This window comes from Bombus huntii, chromosome 1, assembly GCF_024542735.1.
Source record: "Bombus huntii isolate Logan2020A chromosome 1, iyBomHunt1.1, whole genome shotgun sequence".
Classification (NCBI taxonomy): Eukaryota; Metazoa; Arthropoda; class Insecta; order Hymenoptera; family Apidae; genus Bombus; species Bombus huntii.
Window position 1 is genome coordinate 14,655,495 of NC_066238.1, and position 20,100 is coordinate 14,675,594.

General features: G+C 46.7%; 1 protein-coding gene and 1 long non-coding RNA gene across 12 annotated transcripts in view; one reads left to right on the forward strand and one right to left on the reverse strand.

Moving 5' to 3' along the window:
* Window positions 1-20,100, reverse strand: part of LOC126869855 (disco-interacting protein 2) — a 42,200-nt gene that overhangs the window by 15,839 nt on the left and 6,261 nt on the right. For 2 of the 11 annotated variants that reach the window (XM_050626928.1, XM_050626918.1), the window contains exons 1-5: window positions 12,593-13,551; window positions 11,379-12,235; window positions 7,679-7,750; window positions 4,038-4,253; window positions 77-214 (exon numbers count right to left, since the gene is read on the reverse strand). In XM_050626928.1, coding sequence (XP_050482885.1) covers window positions 77-214; window positions 4,038-4,253; window positions 7,679-7,750; window positions 11,379-12,235; window positions 12,593-13,398 — 2,089 coding nt within the window. In that variant the 5' untranslated portion in view covers window positions 13,399-13,551. Of the gene's footprint in view, window positions 1-76; window positions 215-3,759; window positions 3,779-4,037; window positions 4,254-7,678; window positions 7,751-9,202; window positions 9,288-11,378; window positions 12,236-12,592; window positions 13,552-20,100 lie in introns of those variants that run through there. The other 9 variants (XM_050626950.1, XM_050626939.1, XM_050626969.1 and 6 more) reach the window with 9 other exon arrangements.
* LOC126870160 (uncharacterized) lies at window positions 14,713-19,800 on the forward strand. Its single transcript, XR_007691174.1, has 2 exons — window positions 14,713-17,484; window positions 17,562-19,800. It is a non-coding gene; the product is annotated as an uncharacterized LOC126870160 (long non-coding RNA).

Here is a 20,100-nt window from a genome sequence, read left to right on the forward strand (position 1 = left end):
AAATAAAATTGTAAAACCAGTCAATTTGACTGGTACGGTAGTTCTAGTGTTAATCGTCCAGCTGTGATGTACTCACCGGAATGATAGCGGCTCTCATTGCGCGTGAGTCTGCGATTGCCGCGTCTCGCAGCCGCTGAGTTCGAATTCCCGGTGTTTCCGGTGGAGCCGCCAGATCCCGGGGGACTGGCGATCCCGCCAGGTACTAGCCGGCCTCCTGCATGCAACACAACAACAACAACGCCACATAGACATAGAAAGGAGATCTACCAGGAGTGGCAGGGATCAGCTAAATTTCTATCGTGTGTCTTCTACCACCGTACCCAGACGAACCACATTTCACCAACGTTCTTTCGTTTTGCAGGGCAGGCGTCTCGACAGGGCTGTACTTGGACAGGACGAAACGAATGGACCTTTGCGCGCGCTACGATCGCCTCAAGTGTGGCATTTAAATTCCATTGGAATTTATTGGGTTGGCAACTAAGTGATTGCGGATTTTTTCATTAGGTAGTATCGACAAAATCCGCAATCACTTAGTTGCCAACCGAATATCATCGCCTGCTGTTCAACTTGACCGACGGTGGAGCACGACGAAACTGGCCAAAGAAAGGGCGGCATACGAACAAATTCGATCCATTCGTCTCGACGTTATTATTCCATGGTGGGTTTTTCTCTTCTAAATTGGATGTGATCTGAACGAAGAAACTGGAAAGGGGTTGAAGAGAGTCGTTTGTTCGGGCAGGTTCTAAACGGCGCCGTCGATGATCGGTCGTTCCACCTTCGCAAGCTGCCACGACGACGATTTCACTTTTATCGATTGTTCGCAGCTGTGCAGTGGCGCAGGGAAGTCGGAAGAGGAGGTGGGCTGTGACGCGATTCGATCTCGCCGGCGGGACCACTTCCACGTAACTTGAATTCCAGTTGGCAGCTTTTAAAGACGCTTGGAATGCAACGCGACGACTAAGCACCAGACCAACGTGTTTCGCGATTTTACTGTCGGCGAATATGCGGATAAATCATACCAGTCTCGTCTCGTCCGACTCGTAGATAGAAATCTTTCAACGTTTGCGAAACGATCGGAAAGGTCTGCGTGCAATTTCACATATTAACAGCTACGATGGCGCTAAATTTTCAACCGACTCTACCATAAATCGATAAAGTAGAGCTTCATACCAGATTCACCATTTTCTTTAAATCGTCTCTTTCCTTCGACCAAAGGCATTAAACAAGGATATTGTACGACTGCTGTGTTTTCTCTCTTCGTTGTTTCTTCTTTATCTTTATCTGCCGCGGAACACGAGTTGCTGTTATTACAAATTGTACAGTTTCTAAGGACATTGCTCTGCTCAGGGAAATTAAACAACTCTAAAACGATCGATCATTTTACAACGTCGTTCGGTTAAGTAACAGTCTCTAGAAATTTGGTTTCGTCTGTTTCGTAGGAACAGCGTGTCGGTAACGATTCGATCGAGTTGGTCGCAGCAACTCGCAGTCGCATACGACTTAACGATCTTAGCAACTTTTCTTCATTATCGATACCGGCGTGTAGAAACTGCTGAACACGTGTAACAGTGCATTTTAAAGACTGGCTATTAGTTTGAAAAAGAAAAGCAATCGGAAAAAATAATAAAAAAAAAAAAAAAAGAAAAGATAGAAGGGAGGGAAAAATAGAAGAAAAAAGGAGTAGAAGAGCGTCTCGTAAGCCATCTTTGGAACGTTATCACGAATTTCCGGGATTATCATCCGTTTGAATAAGCAAGTATGCGGAAACACGGTGTTTCGCGATTGTTTACACACAAATTGTCAATACTCGAGCGAGTCGACTAATAGCCGATACGGAAAAATCGAGATGTTGCGGGCAGATTCGCGAGTGTGTCGAAGCAAGTCGCAAGAATGCCAACGGATGGCTGGCTGCGATCTCGAGTCACCCGAAGGTGGAACAACCGGTCTCGGCTAAGTCGAATTACAAAGGTATCTAAGGTGTAAAAGCATCTCTGCGCGAATCGGTACGTACGAGGGATTACAAGCAAGCGAGCTACATCAAAGAAAGAACGTGATAACCTCTTCAAGTTCTATGCACCTTTAAATCGTTCCACTGTTCTCCCCTTTTTCTCTTTCTTTGTTAAATCCTACGATCCATCGACATTATCTGTCCGTTAGGGTCTGGAAAATAGCAATGGATCGGATAGCAGATGGTAAAATAAGATACTTTTGCGTGCTTTAAATTTCTAACAATTGAATTAACGTACTTTGGTCGGTCGTTGTGGCAATATTTAACGTTATCTAAATTACATACTTTCAGAGAAGATGAACATGAAGAGGTTGAACCACGTGTATGCCTGTGATCACTACTGATGAGAATGATGATTTACGGATTACTAAGATTAATTACGGATGAATCGTGACACGTGAAATGATGATGGCTCGAGCGATGATTCGATCCGGCGATCCTCTGCGACTCATCTGAACAGATGCCGCGTAGGAACGAGATCGAAATCATCGGCAAAAAAAGAAAAAAAAAAAAGAGAAAAAGCAAACGTGATCGATTAGATGAGATCAAAGTAACACGGAATGGGCTAAACGTATTCTCCGTTCGATCGATAAAGCACAATTAGACTGTTACTGTACATCATATCTACGTGCGTGGATAAAGATCTAAATCGTGCACACTTACGACAGACCATCAGCGATCGTGTTGCGGAACAACACGGATTCGCTGAAAATAATCTATGTTATCTACACGCGTCGTTGCACGATACTAAACTCGCTAATTCGTTAACATTAGGAAATTTCATATGTACAATACGATCGATTTTACGATATCTTACGATCTGACTTCCAGTTAAATCGACAAGTACGTACTTTGTAACGACGATTCATTAATCGGCTTGTTTGCACGCGTTCGCGTTACAAATCGACCGAGAACCAAGGGCCTAACGATTAATTCGATCGCGTTCGCGACAACGTGATTTTTTCTACGGTTAGCAATGGCACGGTGCAGAGAGATCGGATTCACGGGAAAAGCCAACGAGTGGTGGAAGCGCAGCCAGTGCCGTGAAGTGCGAAGCCCGAGGGGCTCGTCGCTTAATTAAGACGAGCACCAACGGCATCGCAATTATCCAACGAGTGCTCGACAGCCTGTCAGCTATTCAGCGATCCCTTTCTGATGCTTGCGTTCCTCGTAAATTTTTTTCCGCGTATAGAGACAACTCTTTGGAGGATATCGCGATTCTTGTACCTTCGCGAACTCTATTCTCCTCTCTTCTTTACGGCCCGACAATGCCGCTTTACCAAGCCCTCTGGAAATTTCTATCAAAGACTTTGCTTTACGTTATCTAGCGAACAACGTGGCGTTATATAAAGAAAAAAAACGTAAATAAATAAATAAAGGCACACGCAAACAAACACAGACGTGGTTGACGCGCACTTTTACACGTTCGATTAATTTCTTAAAAACAGATCGATAACGTTTTAATTGGAAGTCAGATTTCAGTCTTCTTAGCTTTTACCTTGCTCCTTCGTATAACGAACCGCACAGCGGTTAAATCAGACAAAGGGCCAGATAATCGGACGAAACGAAACACAAGTAGCTAGGAAGGAATTAAGAGAGCTATTTAATTAATTAGGTCGGTATCGCTAAGTAAAGACAGACGAGGAAACGAAAAATCGGTGAGGAGAGAAAACTACATGAACAGTCGAAAATGCACACTGATTCGGTGAACGTAACAACATCGGATAACTAATGAAAATAATGTTTCCTACCGAAACGACAATCCACACATCACTAACAATGTGGTATCTCTAATGACTAAATGCTGCTCCGCTTAGTAGGTAAGTAGATTCCGCACGAGCCGCTGAGCTAAACTCTAATTCTCTAGGCGTGATACGAGATAAAGAAAAAATATATATATATATATATATATATATATATATATATATATATATATATATATATATGTATGTATGTATGTATATAGGTAAATCTATCGTATATGGTATGTATATGTATATACGTTAAATCGTGCAATAGTTGGCGCTACCTGAATGATAGCGCTTCTCGTTGTGCGTGACACGGCGTTGCGTGCGACGTGCACGTGGCTGTGGTCGGCCACCGACGCCGACACTGACGCCGACGCCGACGCACCCACCGACACCAATACCACCACCACCACCACCACCACCGCCGCTTCCATAACCCGTTCTCTCGACCCCTGCGATACCGAGGACGCCGACACCTCCTCCATCCTTTCCAGCCCCTGTGTGCCACACACACACGTGCATATGCAAAAGCCACCCTCCAGACTCTTCTCTTGTTTTCTCGTTCCGATTCTCAAAGCAGGGGAAACTCGCAGGCTAGTTTTTCACTGCCTCTCTTCTCTGCTACCCCTTTTTCCATCTTTACCATCTTCGCCACCGTTACCATCGGTTAGACGCGAACGCCTACGCTGTGTATAACACGTTCGAGCGGATTTCAACGATTGACAAATAATGGGCCGGCCGACACAAATGTCCACTTTTCTAGAATCCCGTCGCCGTTTGAACGCGTTCCGAGTTTTACGGTTACGGTCACGGTTTCTTCGATTACGATATTCGAGAATATGAGAGTGGAGGGAACGCTTGCGCGTACGGTCACGCTCCGTGGAATTTAATAAGATTCGAGCGAACCGTGACAATATCGTAACCAGCGGTGTAAATCCAGCTCGGGTCGTTCGCTGCCGTGTACCATATTTTTCTCTCTAATGGAATCACGCCCATCGATAACCATCGCTGTAAACCAAGGAATCTCCATCCTTCCTTTTTTCCAATTGTCGCGTATTACGGCACCGCGGTCCTGCAGCTTCCAAAAGAGTACGCTCGAGCATAGTTCTGCAAACGCGTTGAATATCGAAAACGAGATGCGGCGACATCTACGAACCTGCGACCCGCCGCGCTACATCGTCGCAAGTTATTCGAAAAAGGTAGAACGAGATGTCGCTGTAACCGATGAAGCAGCGAATACAATGGCGTGACAGGATAATCATTGGTTATACGTAATATATAGGTATTGTACGTCCTCAGGCAGAAGCTACCTTTTGTTCGCAGTTGCTAGGATAGTCGTGAATCAAAAGCGACGATAGATCGTTGAATGGGAGGACGAATCGCAACTTGGAAATATTAGGTTGTCCGAAACGTTTCTTCCGTTTTATAAGGAAATAATAGACGCATGATGTTTTCTTGTTGTATATTAGTTTATTGAATTATGCACGAACATAATAATAGAAATAGAACGAAATGGATCATATCTCAATAAATAAAATAATATAAAAATAAATATTCAATAAAATAATATAAAACAGAAATTGTTGTCCATCTATTATCACCTTATGAAAAGAAAGAAACTTTTCGGACAACCCAATACCTGTTTGCAGACACCTAAGTTCCACGAGTTTTACCACTTATCGAAGTTTCCAACGATCAACCACCTTTATTTCCAAAATTGCTCAACTTCTTGATTTAACTAATATTCAAATATCAAATATCGAACTTTATATAAATCCGTGATATTCGAAGGATTGGTACGCGCGAACCTTACAATCTCCTCTCTATTTTTCCATTTGAAATAACGCAAGGGAAGAAAGGCGCGTGACGAAGCGAGTTAAGAAGAAGGCTCGTGCGAAACATCTGCGTTAGACACATATTTTATGTACTTAGAGACAACGCGGAATTCCTCGTGCCGATTCTTCCGTATAAAACCATAAGTTATTTCTGCTGATCGCCTGTTACTTGCGATTTCGTGTTTCCCTACCGGTATCGAAATTCCCGTGAAGATCTTGTCGATTATCAGCGATTGCTTGCACATCGAGACGTTAACTCACTAAGCGAACTGCTTTCTCTCGCTGCGAACAATTTGTTGGATCTGAACGCGACCAGGCAACTCGCGTCGTCGTGTTCGCCACTGGTACAATGAAAGAGGTTCGCGATAAATGGAATGGATTATAGGCAGCGGTGTGCATCGTGGAGATCGTAATCGAGTTAAAAAACGAAGAAAAAGCGAGAGAGAGAGAGAGAGAAAAAGAAACGGCGCCGCTGGCAGACACCTAACGAGTTTCCGCGTGCAGGAAAACGGTTGGGAAATCACGAATCAAACGTGACTCGAAGCAGCGAGAAAATTGTCTTTGCTTAGAAGCCTCGTGCGCGACAATAGCACAAGTACCTACGTCGCGTATAACGAGCGGATAACGCGGAAGTGGCTCTTCCGTATGCAAGTACAGTTAAACAGTATGTACATTGCGGCCGATCGCTGCGGACCGACCGATCGCAGCTGCAGCCACGAGCCATTGCCGAAGGCGCGGCCGAGCTCGTGATCGTGGCCAAGCTTTAACCGGTCCACACGTTGCGATCTCGCTGCTACACCTCAACTGGTCGCTCTTTATTTCGCAATTAAAAAGATGAAAAAGGCGTTATCGATAAGCTTGAAATCGAACTCGTCCGAACACCAAACTCACGTATCCCTTCAACGTGTCATTCCAACCAACTTAATTCCACGTTAATTGTAAACGAGTTTGTTGGCGCGTTACAAGGTCACGCGTTCGATTTTGCAACAGGCAATTCCACTTAGCTGTTCGTTCGGATGGAAACGAACGAGGCCCCGGTTGGGTCAGGGCGATTCTCCTATTCGAGAAAACCAGACAAAGTGGAAAGAATGCCGTGGCAAACGCGTTCTTCCATTGCGAAACGCAGATGGCATTGCCGGAAAAACGATACGCTGGTTTAAATCGGTGGAAATATCTTTGACATGGGAGTAGAACCAGCACCGGAGACCCTGAGCGCGCGATAAGGGGATTGCGTAAGAGAGGAAAACCGGTAGAAGACGACGAATGGAAAACGGTGGCCGGGGCGAAGAACACGCGGCCCTGTCCGCTTCGTTCCTTCTTTTATTCCCATTGCGATTGCGTGTGCCGGCATTGTGCGCAAAGCAATGCTCGTGTCTCTTGAGAATCGGAACGTGATTAATATTACGAACGACTAGAGAGAGAATGAGAGACTGGTTGCGTATGGATGTGACGCAATAGGCGCGCGCGAGATTATCGCGCGAGCTGACGCGGACCACGAGGACGAGAAGCTTTCGAACGATGCCGCCGCGATCCAACGAATCGGAATGTAACAACTGGTACGTAAGAAGTTTCCAGTTAATGCATATTATATTTCGACGAGTCTGAACGTGTAACTCGAGAGAAAACAAGCAATTGGTCGCAACTGCTTTCTTTTCGGGCATTCTTTCTTATCGGATCGTTAACGATCCTTTCGAAACGTTGAAATAGAGACTCCTCGCGTGTCGCTTAGCGTCTACTCGAGCAACGTAAAACGTGTTGCAAGTAGCGCCGACATGACGCAGCGAGAAAGCGAGATAGAGTGAAGCGGCTGTCGCTGACTCGCATTCGCGTCTTTTAAACGAGTCGATAAACGCACCAGCAGACGATAAATCACTGGTCGTTGTCCATGGTAAAAATAAAATGTCGGAGAACTCGGGCTAGGGAACAGCGCGTAAATCCGTACACGGAAGTGACGTAGAAAAGAGCCGCGCGGCTGCGATTCCGTCGCGAGCTTCTCGTCCACGCGCGATGTTCGCTAAGGATGAAACCACGATGACCATGACTTGTTCGCTATGATTTTTTTCGACCAGATGAAACGTTCGACTCACCCAACTGCTTCGACGCATACTGCTGCAGTAGACGCGTCCGTTTCTTTTCGTATCCCTTTTGTGTAATGTCCCCTGAAACAAGAAATCGCAACGATCAGTACGAGTTTGTTTACGAGCGATCTCCGCTGATATCGCCGCCTTACGCAAGCAGAACTTCGAACAGCGATTAACACTTTGACTGCCACGCCGTAATCACATGTTCCGCTGTGGACGCCACGGGACTATTTTTATTATTCAAGGCATATAATGGCAAAATAATAATAAACTGATGACGTAAGACAACATTCTTCCCCAATGCACCGTTTATCTTATTGGTGGTCACGGGTGACCACCGTGGCGCCTTGGTAACAGAAGACAGCGACATATTATAACGAGGCTTCGTTTATTTCAACAAACCATTCGCATTCGTTGTTTCGTCGTAAGAAAAACGTCCAGAATATATTGTTGGAACATGTAGAAGATATTAGTAAACAGTATTTGCTCATTCTACATATAATATAATATAAAGGTATGTTCACACTTCTAACTTTAATTATATGATTATAAAGCAGCATTTACAATTATTTTCTAAGGTATGTTTATAATAATATTCGTAGATTACTCCTCAATGATATGGATGCAAACACAATGCACCGTTAGATGCAAGATTTGTTCTCATTTTTTTTTATTGATGTTCGAATAAAAATGTTTGATCGTTCAATGGGACACTTTTTATTACAAAGTATCTTCTATTTATCGGTTATATTCAAAATGCCCTAACTGTTAATTTTCATACAATTTTTACAATTGTAAGAAGTTCAAGCGCTCTGATCACTAGTGACCACCATAGCGTCACAGGAGAAACCATGGCCGGTCATATATGACCAACGTGGCAGTCAAAGTATTAAAACGTTACCGACCGCTAGCGATTCAACAGCATACGCACTTCCGACCGGCATCTCAAGCGTAGATTCTTCCTGGTGCCGGCTCAGTTTCGGTTTAGACTCTCCAATACCATTCTTTTTGGTCATCGCGAACGGTACGTTTTTCAAATTGATATAAAACTGTGGGAGCTTACAAAGCAACGCAACTAACGCAAATGAATAAGGTACCTTAGTACTAAATAACAAATTACTGCTCAAATAATGAGAAAGATCGTCGGCGAGAAAAAGTCGCTTAATAAGTTATCGGTCGGTAAGCGTTGGTGACAAAAAACCGATTAATCGACTATCGGTCGGTAAAGTGTTAATATATTGAGTTGGCAACTAAATGATTGCGGATTTTATCAATAGGTAGCATTGTCAATACTATTACTTAATACAATCACTTAGTTGCCAACCCAATAGTACGGTTAGTGAAATGGAACGAAGTTGGTTCGACGATGCAACGTTCGTACGTTTGATTACCAATCGCACGTACACGAAAATAGGTAAATAAGAGGATGGCAGATTGCGCGTCGAATCAGCCTACCCTCGAACGAATGGCTAAATAAGAGAGATCAATTTCTCAATGCTCGTTGCATCGAGAGACCGAAAAAGGACGTACTATTTCGATAGCTCGTGGCGCGATCTCGTTTCAGGTAATTTCTTCGTGGCACGCAACCCGTGGAATTTCGAGGACGATCGGTGAATGCGTTCGTTCAAGAAACGGTAGAAATTGGCTGGACAATTCGCGGGGACGAGGTGGAAGCATGGAGACACCTGGTTGAAAGCGACCTCGCCAAACGAGACCAACGAAATCTATCGAGAAATGGAATTCCTAAAACGCTTCGAACACGCAAATTTCCCAGACCTGTTCTAGAACCACGTTCGCCGATTCACGTGGTGCCGTTCTATCGGCCAACCGTAGCTTAACGTAATTACGTAACCTATTGTAAATTAATGAACGCTGAGAACTGGCGAACGTAAATCATTTAATTTTGAATTTAATGAAAGATCGTAGGCAATGTAGTTTACTGCGTTAAAACTGTTGATAGGTGAGCAGCGAGCCGCTTGAGCGGCGCTAACGGCGCATTGTTTTCAGCGACGACGATTAATTTTATAAGGAAGAAGCGGTCTGACGAGTTTTTTCGTCCGCGAAATTCTAGAAAGGGTACGCGTTGTAAATTTCTGCGTCGCAACACAGCTTGCCCACGTGTCCCGCACGATGCGAAACGAGTTGGCATGCTAGCGTCACGCATCGTAACTCGAGAAAATGCATAGAATCGATCGGCTAACGGCCGAGACACGATTTTTCCAGCTACGAGCACCGACACGAAACCAAACTAGGTCATGCAATATTATCACTGAATTTATTTCAACGACCCCGAGTCTTTCGACAAACCCGCGCCGTTCCATTTTCTACCTAATTACCTGCGTGTTTATGGGCTCGCCAGCAGCTCGAAAACGCGGGTGCAGCGAACGATCGTTATCGATCCGGGAGAGACTCGATCCGTTTCTCTCGCGAACGTTTCTTCCAATTTTAATCTCGAACGAATCTCACCTGTACGAAGCGACTCGTTGAAAATTCACGAAAAATCTTCGAACGATAAAGCGAGCTGAGTCCTGTCGCGTCTAACGAAGCAAATCGCACGATTGTTCGCAAGTGATTCGATCGGACGCGTCTTTCGGACATATCGAAATATTCAGTTTCAAATCTTTAATTGATGTCCAGAGGACAATATCGAGCTACAATGGAAGGAGAAGGAGAAAGTTGGTGGCTTAATGGAAGAGCGATGTTCGTCCGGAATGATAATGGAATGTCTTATTGTATTGTAATGTATATCTTTTCCGGCTATCCAACCGCTAGTTAAAATTATCAGGACGCGGAACGACTGGTCCTTAGGGCAAAGTGCATATTGCGCACGCACCTATAGACGCGAACAGGTCGAAGGGAATTATTGCACGGTCAAGTTATGGTTAGCACGCGGTTCAAGAATTTCTCTGCTGGGGATACATCCGGCAAATCCTGCGCCTATTAAACACGCACGGCCTGCTTACCCCACGGCTAGAACGTTCACATCGATGATTAACCCTTCAGTCACGACACATACATACATCTATTCGTGTTCGTTTTTTTTCTTCTTCTTTTTTCTACACGTATCTAATTAACTTCCAACGCACCCTCTGCCTGCTAATTGCTTAAATATCACTTTAGCTTGAAGCAAAATCGCTTGCACGAAATACTTGGCCCGGTCGTGTATCACAATTAGAAAACGACGCTTTCTCGATCGATGGGAAGGTAAACGAGAGGAATGGTAAATAAGAAATTTCAGTAGTGCTGACAATGGTAATCCTTCTCGTTGCAGTCAGAATAAATAAGTACGTATATGGGCAAGGGGCAATCAAGAGCCGGCCGGCTATCGCGGTCGAAAGATTTCAAGAAAGAAATGGGAAAGAGGCGCGATTAGTGGAACGTACGTGCACGGATTCGGATCGAGTTTAACCGGTGTAAAAACAGCGGTGAAACCAAACTTGAACGGCGATTCTGTTACGTGATTAACGTCGATCACGCGGAATGCCAGATGAAAATAAGACAAACGCTAATCGCTGGCAGCTATCGCCCTAAAGTTAAAGTTAAAGTCGAAGAAGGAAGAGCTTGTATCGAACCGTAATTTCGCGCGTGTTATTTTCCAAGCCTATATCACGTCGAATAGCCGCGTCGAGATTATGCGGTGTAAGCTTTAAAGCGAATGTCCTAGGAATATCGATGGCGTAGAAGATGGTCGCTAGTGGAGCCTTACTGGGTCTTTTCCTCAAGGACGAGCACTTTCGCACGAGAAAGACTGGCTGGCCGGAAGCTTTTCGAAGCTGAGACTTTCGCCTGAGTGGCCTTCTTCTGAGTCCCGATCTTTGCCTCTTCAGGTATTGCTGCCTATGCATCGCGTGAGAGCTTTTCCTGCGCTCAAGACCAACACGATCGGACTCGTCCTCGGTTTCGCTGTCGGTAGACGAGAGACACCTGTAGTCGGCCCTCGTCCTCTCTTTGCCGATGAGGTTGCTCGAACCTTTCGACAGGAAGCTGAGAAACTGGTTGCTGGCGAAGTAGTTGGAAGTTATGGGTCGCCATGTGGTTCTTCGCGCGAGGACGCCGCTGGTTCGTAGCTCCTCGGAGAACAGTTTGTCTTCGTTGAAATCGCTGATCTTTGGTGCCCGACAAGCCGACGATGAGGAGGATGTTGCTGAAAAGGAACCCAACGAGGACGAGACCAACGAGTTCAAGCCTCCCTCTCGTCTATCGTTAAAGTCCCCTGAAAGCAACAGCTTCAGATCGTCGAACTGATCGTCCGACAGATTCGACGAACAGTCGTCGATTCTTTCGATCACGGGAATTTCGGTCTCAGGGAAGTATCTGATCTCGCGCCACACTCGTCTCTGACGTCTCGAGCGCCGCCTTTCCGGTGGTACGAACCACACGGGGCTGTTCGATCGCACCGGCTGAACCTGAAGCTGAGACTTCTTCGTCCTCTGAGACGTCCGCCTTCCACGTCGTCGAGAACTAGACCGCCTCGAGCTGTTCGTTCGTTTAAAGTAACCCTCGGCGCTCACGCTTGGCGACGGTTTGCTCGTCCTTCGGTTAAAGAAACCATTCCTCGTAGCCCTGAAGTCAGGCGATTATCGAGTTGCCGTCTACTTCGCAACCTTCGACCGATGAAATTGCCGAAAATCGCTTTGCCAGAAATGTGAAAGGTATCTCGCGTGCGTTCGTCATAATTTCCGAGCACAAACGCGACACGGCGAAACTCGAGATACTCGAAGCGGATTACGCGCTAGTCGAAAGCTATGTCTAGTCGTGAAGCTTTGCCGAACGATCAAACGAAAATTTGTAAATACGACTCTCGGTTTACTCGGACATCCGCAACCGGGTCGTCATTTTATAGTTGAACTTTCTACTACTTTCACGTTCCGCAATTTCATCGTCGACGAAGGCCAATTAACAAATACGAGTGATAGTAACCCTGCACGAAAATCGGCCAGCTTGGCGATCCTCAGAGAAAATCCGAACGCCGACGAGACGTCTTTGCCAGCCACGCTTTTCTCCGGAGCGGACACCGTTCTCGCTACGGTGGGTTGAGGCTTCCTCTCCTTCAGCGCGCTATCTAACGAGTGGTGTATCGACGAACTCGAGGACGAAGGGAAGGGCATCGGCACCGCGTCCCTCCATATTCGACCGAGATTGATGCTGACGCTGGGTGGTCCTTCGATCGACGGTTCCTGAACCTGCAGGATATCCTGATGACTATTCTTCTCTTGGATCGTCTCGTTGCAGACTCTGAACGGTTTCGAGGGTAACACGGGCGACGCGTCCAACTCGAGAACCTTCAGGTCCTCGGCCACGTGGTCGGCTTCGTTTTGCTTTTGAACCTTGGAAACGTTGTTTCTTGCCGGAACGTGTTGTTGCTTGTTTTGTTGCTGATCGCGATGCGCCTCGTCCAGTTTCTCGCGTGAAGACGAGCTAACACCCTGTAGCCATTCGTCGTAGCTGATCGATTCGCGAGTCAACGTGTCGTCCTGTAGCTTTCGCGGTTTCTGTTCCTTTATTATGGTCTGCTTCTCGATCGGCTTCAAGTTGGACTCGATGGCAGTCGGCGCGACAGTCGGCTCCAAGTTTTTCTGAAGCTTGTTACGTCGCTTGCCCCGATCCAAATAACTTTTTCTTATCGATATCCTTTTGAAGGACTCGCTGCGTTTGAAGGATGGCTCGTTGCGGTCCTTCTTGCGGCCGACGAGCCTCCTCAGGTTCTCGAAGGACAACGGCCTCATGAGTTCGGCCCTTCGTCCACTCTCCGCTCAAACAGTCGTCTTACGTTTCATCCTCCACTTTCTATTATCCTTTCGCCGTTTCCTCGACGCGTCTGCGAGACTTCTTCTTCGAATACCGCGATCTCATGTGTACAATTGTTCGGAAATTCTCGTTCGTTAGCTATTTAACATGCCTCGTTATCCACCGCGTTGCTTCATACTTTCTCGAATCGCGTCGCCTGCCCTTGGAAAGAAAATCTAACAAAAACGAGACGATCATTCTCCGTTTACGGCCCTACCCTCTCAACGTAGCTGGTCGTTTCCGCTGTTGTTTCTTGGCGAGGTTACGATCTCGTGCTGCGAGTCGAATATCCTTTGGAACGAGTGGCCGAAGGATTCCTCGCGAACAGAAGGCTCGTTTTGGTTGCAGGAGCGAACCACGCGCGTCCTCCTCGAGTCCTTACATCCTTACAGCTAGCCAGGGAGAAAGAGAGGAGAGGGGAGAGAGAGAAAGGGAAAAAGACAGAGGTTGCGAGGCTGCACTGGTTCTCCCGTTGTCTCTCTCTTTCATCTGTATCGTCGTGGTTCTTCTCCGTTTGGTCCGTGTCGGTCGCCTCGGCGAACGTGCACGCTTGCGCGTTTCTGCGATCTTAAGGTACAACTCCGAGGTCTTCCAGTCGCGAATCAACGTGGCTTTCCTTTTTCGACCTGCCGTCCCTTCTTCCTCTTTCGCGTCTACCTTCTCTTTCACCCTTTTCGTACGGTCGCCCCTCCGTTCGGTGAGGATCCTGCGGCAAAAATCGATTCGGCACCGCGCGACGCCGTCAGCGAAATAACGTTAAACGGCAGCAGATTAATTCGAGTTAATTCGCGTTGCAGCGTTACCTAGCCAGCGAAACCATCTTCCTGTTACGTTCTGCCTGGAGGAAACTACGCTTCGATAGCGGTAACCGCGATTAATATCGCGAATCAACGTCCGCGCAACGTTTACGCCAAGTTATTCCACGTTTCGAAACAGTACATTTTTCGAGCTTGGTGAATGCTTGTTGCCGAACACGCGTTCCGTTCACAGCGGCCCAACAGCCGATACTGTTCTCCATATATGTGCCTCGTCCGAAAGCATCTACAATCGTTGAAAACACATTGGACGATACTTTCTCCGCCCTCCGACGATTACGACACTGATTTCACCCTTTCCTTCGCTCCACGATCTCGCAGTATTTATTATTTCGTGTCGACGAGCGACGTAGGCGCGCTGCCACACACCGATTCACTCGCTCGGCCAATCAGGCTCTGTTCGATGTTTCTCCAAAGTCGTTACTTGTTCGTCGAACGTCCGAAAACTTTCGAGAAACGTGATCGCGGGAGAAGAACCAAACGACGTAATATGATTCGTCGCACCGATAACGCGCGTCACTACGCGCACACACACTCACGCGCACACACACACACTATAGTTGCGAATCGGTTTCGAGAAAGGCGATCCTTCGATCTTGTTTAATTGGTAGAGCGCACCGGCTACCGTGTCACGAATTTCGTGATACGCGTATTTCGCTGGAACGGTAAATCACGGTCACGCACCGGCCTCGAAAACACGCTCAACCGACCGCTATCGCTTTTGCAAATAAGGAAAGCGCGAACACGATGATTTTTCACTCTTCCTCTCGATTTTCGCTGCAACGACGCGCACGACGCTCCTTTCCTTCCCGTTTGCCTTCCTATCGAACAGCGACTCGCGTTCTTCGGCTAGTTAAGCGCAACGGCCACGTAATCGAACACCGGTAAAAATAAATTACCCGCCAGTTTCGAAAGCAACGAACGATAGCGTGAAAGGAGAGAGACAACTCGGAGAATCGTTATTGTTGTTGTTCGAGGAACCTTGATCCGCCAACGCGTCAGCTCTGGATCGTGATACGTATTTAGAAAGATTTAGTTTGTTCGAGCGGAATTTTAAATAAAAGGCAGACGCCGACCCTATACAATGGCAATGTCTGCCGGTTTGACGGTTGACGACAAGTGAATCTTTCTCGGTTGGCTCGTTGGTTAAAACAGTAAGATCAGCCCTACGAGATCAGGGGGAAACTTAGTCGCCTCTGTTACCGACCAGCTGCTCGCCCACGAGAACCTATTTCACAAGCTTTCCTTCCCTCGACCAGATTCTTTTTGCGACATTGCGCCGCCGGCAAAATAACCGCGACGGGTTACGGAATTCATTCTAAGCTGATAGCCTCGCTCGCCTCTGTCCTTCGATTGCCCAAGGAAACGGAGAAAAATGATCTGCGAAGGAAACGAATCGACATAGAAGGCGCGTTAATCGCGACGCGGTACCACCGTTCACGAACTCGTATCATCGTATCCTCGAAATGCACGCGCCGAAAATTTCCTAGTTTTGCGCGGCGAAACGTCTCGTTTATCGCCAGGCGGAGCGAAAGCAAAAAGAAATAGAAACGATCGCGAGGCGACAGTTGGTAATAGCGATGGTACGTAATGTAGAAACTCCGGCCTCCGATAATACCAATAACGACAAAGAAATAGGGGACTATGAGGGAAAAGAGATGGGAAAAAAGTGGAACAGCGATAGTAGCGGCACTAGTAGTACAAGCAAGAGTAACAGCGTGGCGCGAGTAGAGAAGCAAGGGTAGCGGCCGGTCGTGTTCGTAAAATAATGCGTCGGAGCGTACTCGAGGCGCAGAGCGTCGCGACGCGGGTCCACCCTTATCGCGAAGGGCAGAGGAACGAGCATCGAGAACAGTCCCCCTCGTCTCGCGAGGAGAAAAACTCTCGTAGTGCGCGTAGTTGAAGTCGCGTCGAATCACTGGCATTTCGCGAGCTCTCGACGCTGCACCTCTCCCTGACTCACGAGAGAACCGCCACGGACACGGAGAAAGAGAAAGAGAAAGAGAAAGAGTGAGCGTGTGTATGTGTATGAGAGAGAGAGGGACCGCGCGGTGGCCAGACGGAGACAGCGACCTCTGGGAAGCGGGCCCCGTGACAGAGACGGAGAAACGGAGAAACATCGAGGGGGGTAAGGAGCGGTAGTGGTGGTATGCCGTCCGTCCACTCTCGTCTGCACACAACTCTGTTCTCTTGCTTCTCTCGCAGCATCCCACTCTCCTTACCCCTTTTCTACCTCCTCTAGCGTTTTCTATCTTCTTCTTTCTCCCTTCGTTCCGAGTCTCCCGCTGCTCTCCTCCTCGCTCCTCCCCCGCGGCAACACAATCTTTCTCCTTTTCTCTCTCCACTGCCCCTTTCTGTCCCTTCTTTCCCTTCTTTCGTGTACGCTCGCCTCGCGTGTTCCGAGCCCAAGACCACGCTGCTGCCTTTCTTTCTCATTTTCGTGTTACACGCCGATCCTGCGGTCTCGCTCGTGCCCGCGAGATTTTCTACCTCCACCCATGCGCGTGTTCTTAAGGCGGACTCACAAAGATCGCGAATCGGATAGAGAATCCTCGAGCGATGCGAACGATGCAGACTCGCAAGCGGTATCGTAGATTTTTACCACAGCCCGTGTACACCTTTCCACGGCGTGGAGAGGAGACCCGTGGCTCGAATGCAAACACATCGCGATCGAACGCGTTCGATTCGTCACCGATACGTTTCGTATTTGACCTCCCTGAAACTTGTCCGCTCTTGTGAAACGCTTCGCTATTATTAATAGCATCGAAGGGTGATTCCACGAACGCTTTTGCCGTCAACGTCAGCTACCTACGCTTCATACCACCCTTTCCTCGGGTTATCCGATCTTCGCCGCCTTCATTTCCATCGAATCTTCCACGTCGATCACTGCTCGTATTATAGCTTACAACTATGCGATCCACGAATATGTTATCGAGAGCAACTTTTATTTCTTCCTTTCTTCTTCCTGATAGCCGCGCTGTTTGAAAGATACGTCGTCAGCGGAAGAATATCAGGGATCAAGGATGCCGTGTCGCTTTCGAGCATGGCGTCGATAGACGTATCGTAATACGACGTACATGTACAACTTTGGATACACAGCCTATTGTAAGCCTCAATTCTAGCGCGTAGCAGGTGAGAAGGTACCGCGGAGTCGAGGTTTAACGCTAGACGCGATCATTACGCGTTCTTACTACGAAGATCGTAGAGGGGGTAAGTAACCGGCGTACTTCAAGTTTCTATACATACGCATGTATATATCGTCTAACGTCGTAACTCTGTTCTTTAAGAGACTACTCGCAGAAAATAATAGACGATAAACGAAATATAAAATTGTGTCTGTCGTTCCTCCGAATTGAGAATTCACCTTCGATCGTCACGATTAATTAATTTACAATTTTATAAATGTGCCAACCTTCAGGAATCACATGGTCCTCGATGGGTTGATAATATTAAAACTGTACTATATAAGATGAAATCCCTTTTGTAAGAAAGTAATAAATCAATAAATGGAAAAATATTCTCTTATTGCGTATTTTTTAAAGACCAGTCATTTTTTTTTCCATGTCATGATTTTGGTAGAAACAGTTTCGTCTTAACAGTCGTCTGTTTCTTCTAACGTTAAGAAAGAAATATTTATTTCTGTTGCAAGTGCCGGAGGAACTCTTGTTCCTCGATTGGAATGGAAACGTGGTCCCTGCAGAGAACGCAAGCAACGACCATGGCAGAGAACGGGCAATATCGATGTTCGTTTTACGACGAAAAAAGGTTTAAATTGACGGGTTGATTGCTCGGTACTCTTCGACCTCCCACTCTCTAGCGCTAGCAGCGGCCCTTAACTACCAAAGAACCAAGAGCATCGCCGTGCGTTCGTACTTTCCACGAATACAACTCGAAACACCCACGCTCGATCATCCTGTGTAAGTAGCACGATCCCGACGAAATCAACGCTTCGTATAGAAAGCATGCAAGCCTTTAAATAAAACTTCGTCGCGTTTCGGCTAGCCGAAACGTTTAATCGCTGTCGCGAAAGGCGCGCCGAGAAAAAAGCAATTGAATTTATGGAATTTACGAAAGGCTGGGAAACGAGGCGGCGAGTCGTGAATTTCGTGAAACGCAAACAACAGCTTCGAAGGAGCTAAAATGCATCGTGTACGACGACGGACGAGGAAATATCAAGCGAATTACGAGAGAATCGCGTTCTCGAACAAAGTCGATAAAGATAAATCTTTATATCGCCGATGACATAGGTCGACTAAACGCCGAATCGACGATACAGAATTATACGATGATTTTCATCGAGCCAGCTGTCATACGCTTATTGCCGAGATAACGGGATCCTTTAATATTGCTGTTGGAAACCAATTTTTCGCAATATTGCTCTGTTGTTTTTCACGCTTACGAGTTATCCGATCTAAATTAATTTACGCTTTGTGCCACTGCGTCTATTTCGATACGTAGAAAACAAAAAGATTTTGAATAAGTGGAGATCAAATTTTCCCTATCTCGAAATCCCTAGCAGAGGAGCAACGACTTAAAAAAAAAACGACTAGAGCGGCATGCGTTCGACGCACAAGACGCGCGAGAAACAATAAAGGCGAGTGAAGAAGAAGAGTAGAAAAATAATCGAGCAAGTTCGAAACGAGATTCGGATCGATAACCGATAAAGATAATTCGAAGGCCCGGCTTGGCCGATCGATAAAGACGACACGTTGGACACGTAGCTTTCTACGATGCATCGGTATCGTCGGAAGGTGCGGAGGAGGGATATAATAGCCGATAAGCGTGTGATCTTTGGTCGTGGAGTATATGCAACGCGGCTCGGTGCAACGTGCAACTCAAGGCGACTTCAGGACGTTTACCCACGAAACCAGCGACCTTGATCTTACAAACGGTCCACGAACGAGCTGCGACAGCAGCTGCACCGACACCGATGGATGCATTCCACTAGAGTGCAGCCGCACCTGCGCCACCTAACCAGAGCTGCCGTTCTTCACTCTTGTCTTCTAGCGGACAATTCCTTCTTCTTCCCGAGAGTTCCTCTTGTTTACCAATTTCGCTGACCTCTCCGTCTTTTTTCTGGTCCGCGCTCGATACCCGGCAATCTCGTTTTATGGCTTGATTAGCCTCGGGATTAAGTTATCGACAATCGTAGTCGATACAATTCTTTCCACCTGCACTTTTTCTCTACAAATTACACTTTCCTTACGGAGGCAACAACGTTCTTGCTGTTCAATTATCTGTCGTACTTTTATCAGTATTGTGTTGTAATCGTGTTTCTCATATTGCTTTACAATTTTCTCATGCTACCGTTTTAGATACACACATATCTCGAATTCGCAGACTGGGAATAGTTAGCGCATTATTCACGGGTGTTTTATCAGCGCCGCTGTTACATAGCTGACCGATAACAAGGTCCCACGCGAAACTAATTAGCCGATTAAAAGCGGCAATGTCGTAAGATTTGTTTTGATTATGTAATAAGTGAATTCCAAGCTGTACATAAATAAAGATAGCGTGTATCTCTGAGCTTCACGAGTAATAAAGAAAGACACAGTTCCTGTTCTTCCTACAAGCGTAACGTAATCTCGATAACCTTGGTAGCTTGAAAACAATATCTGCAGTAATCCTGTATACCGGTCGTATCTCGTTTGACTCTCGATTGATTTATCGAATATTCGCTCGCGAAACGCTGCTCCAACGATGGAAGACGCGCGTTCGAGATCCTCGTTATCGTGAAACGTTCGTTGGGCCACGAAATACACGAAGACGAGAAAGGGCATCGATGAATCGGCCGTAGCGAACGTTGCCGGTGAACGTTGACCGGAA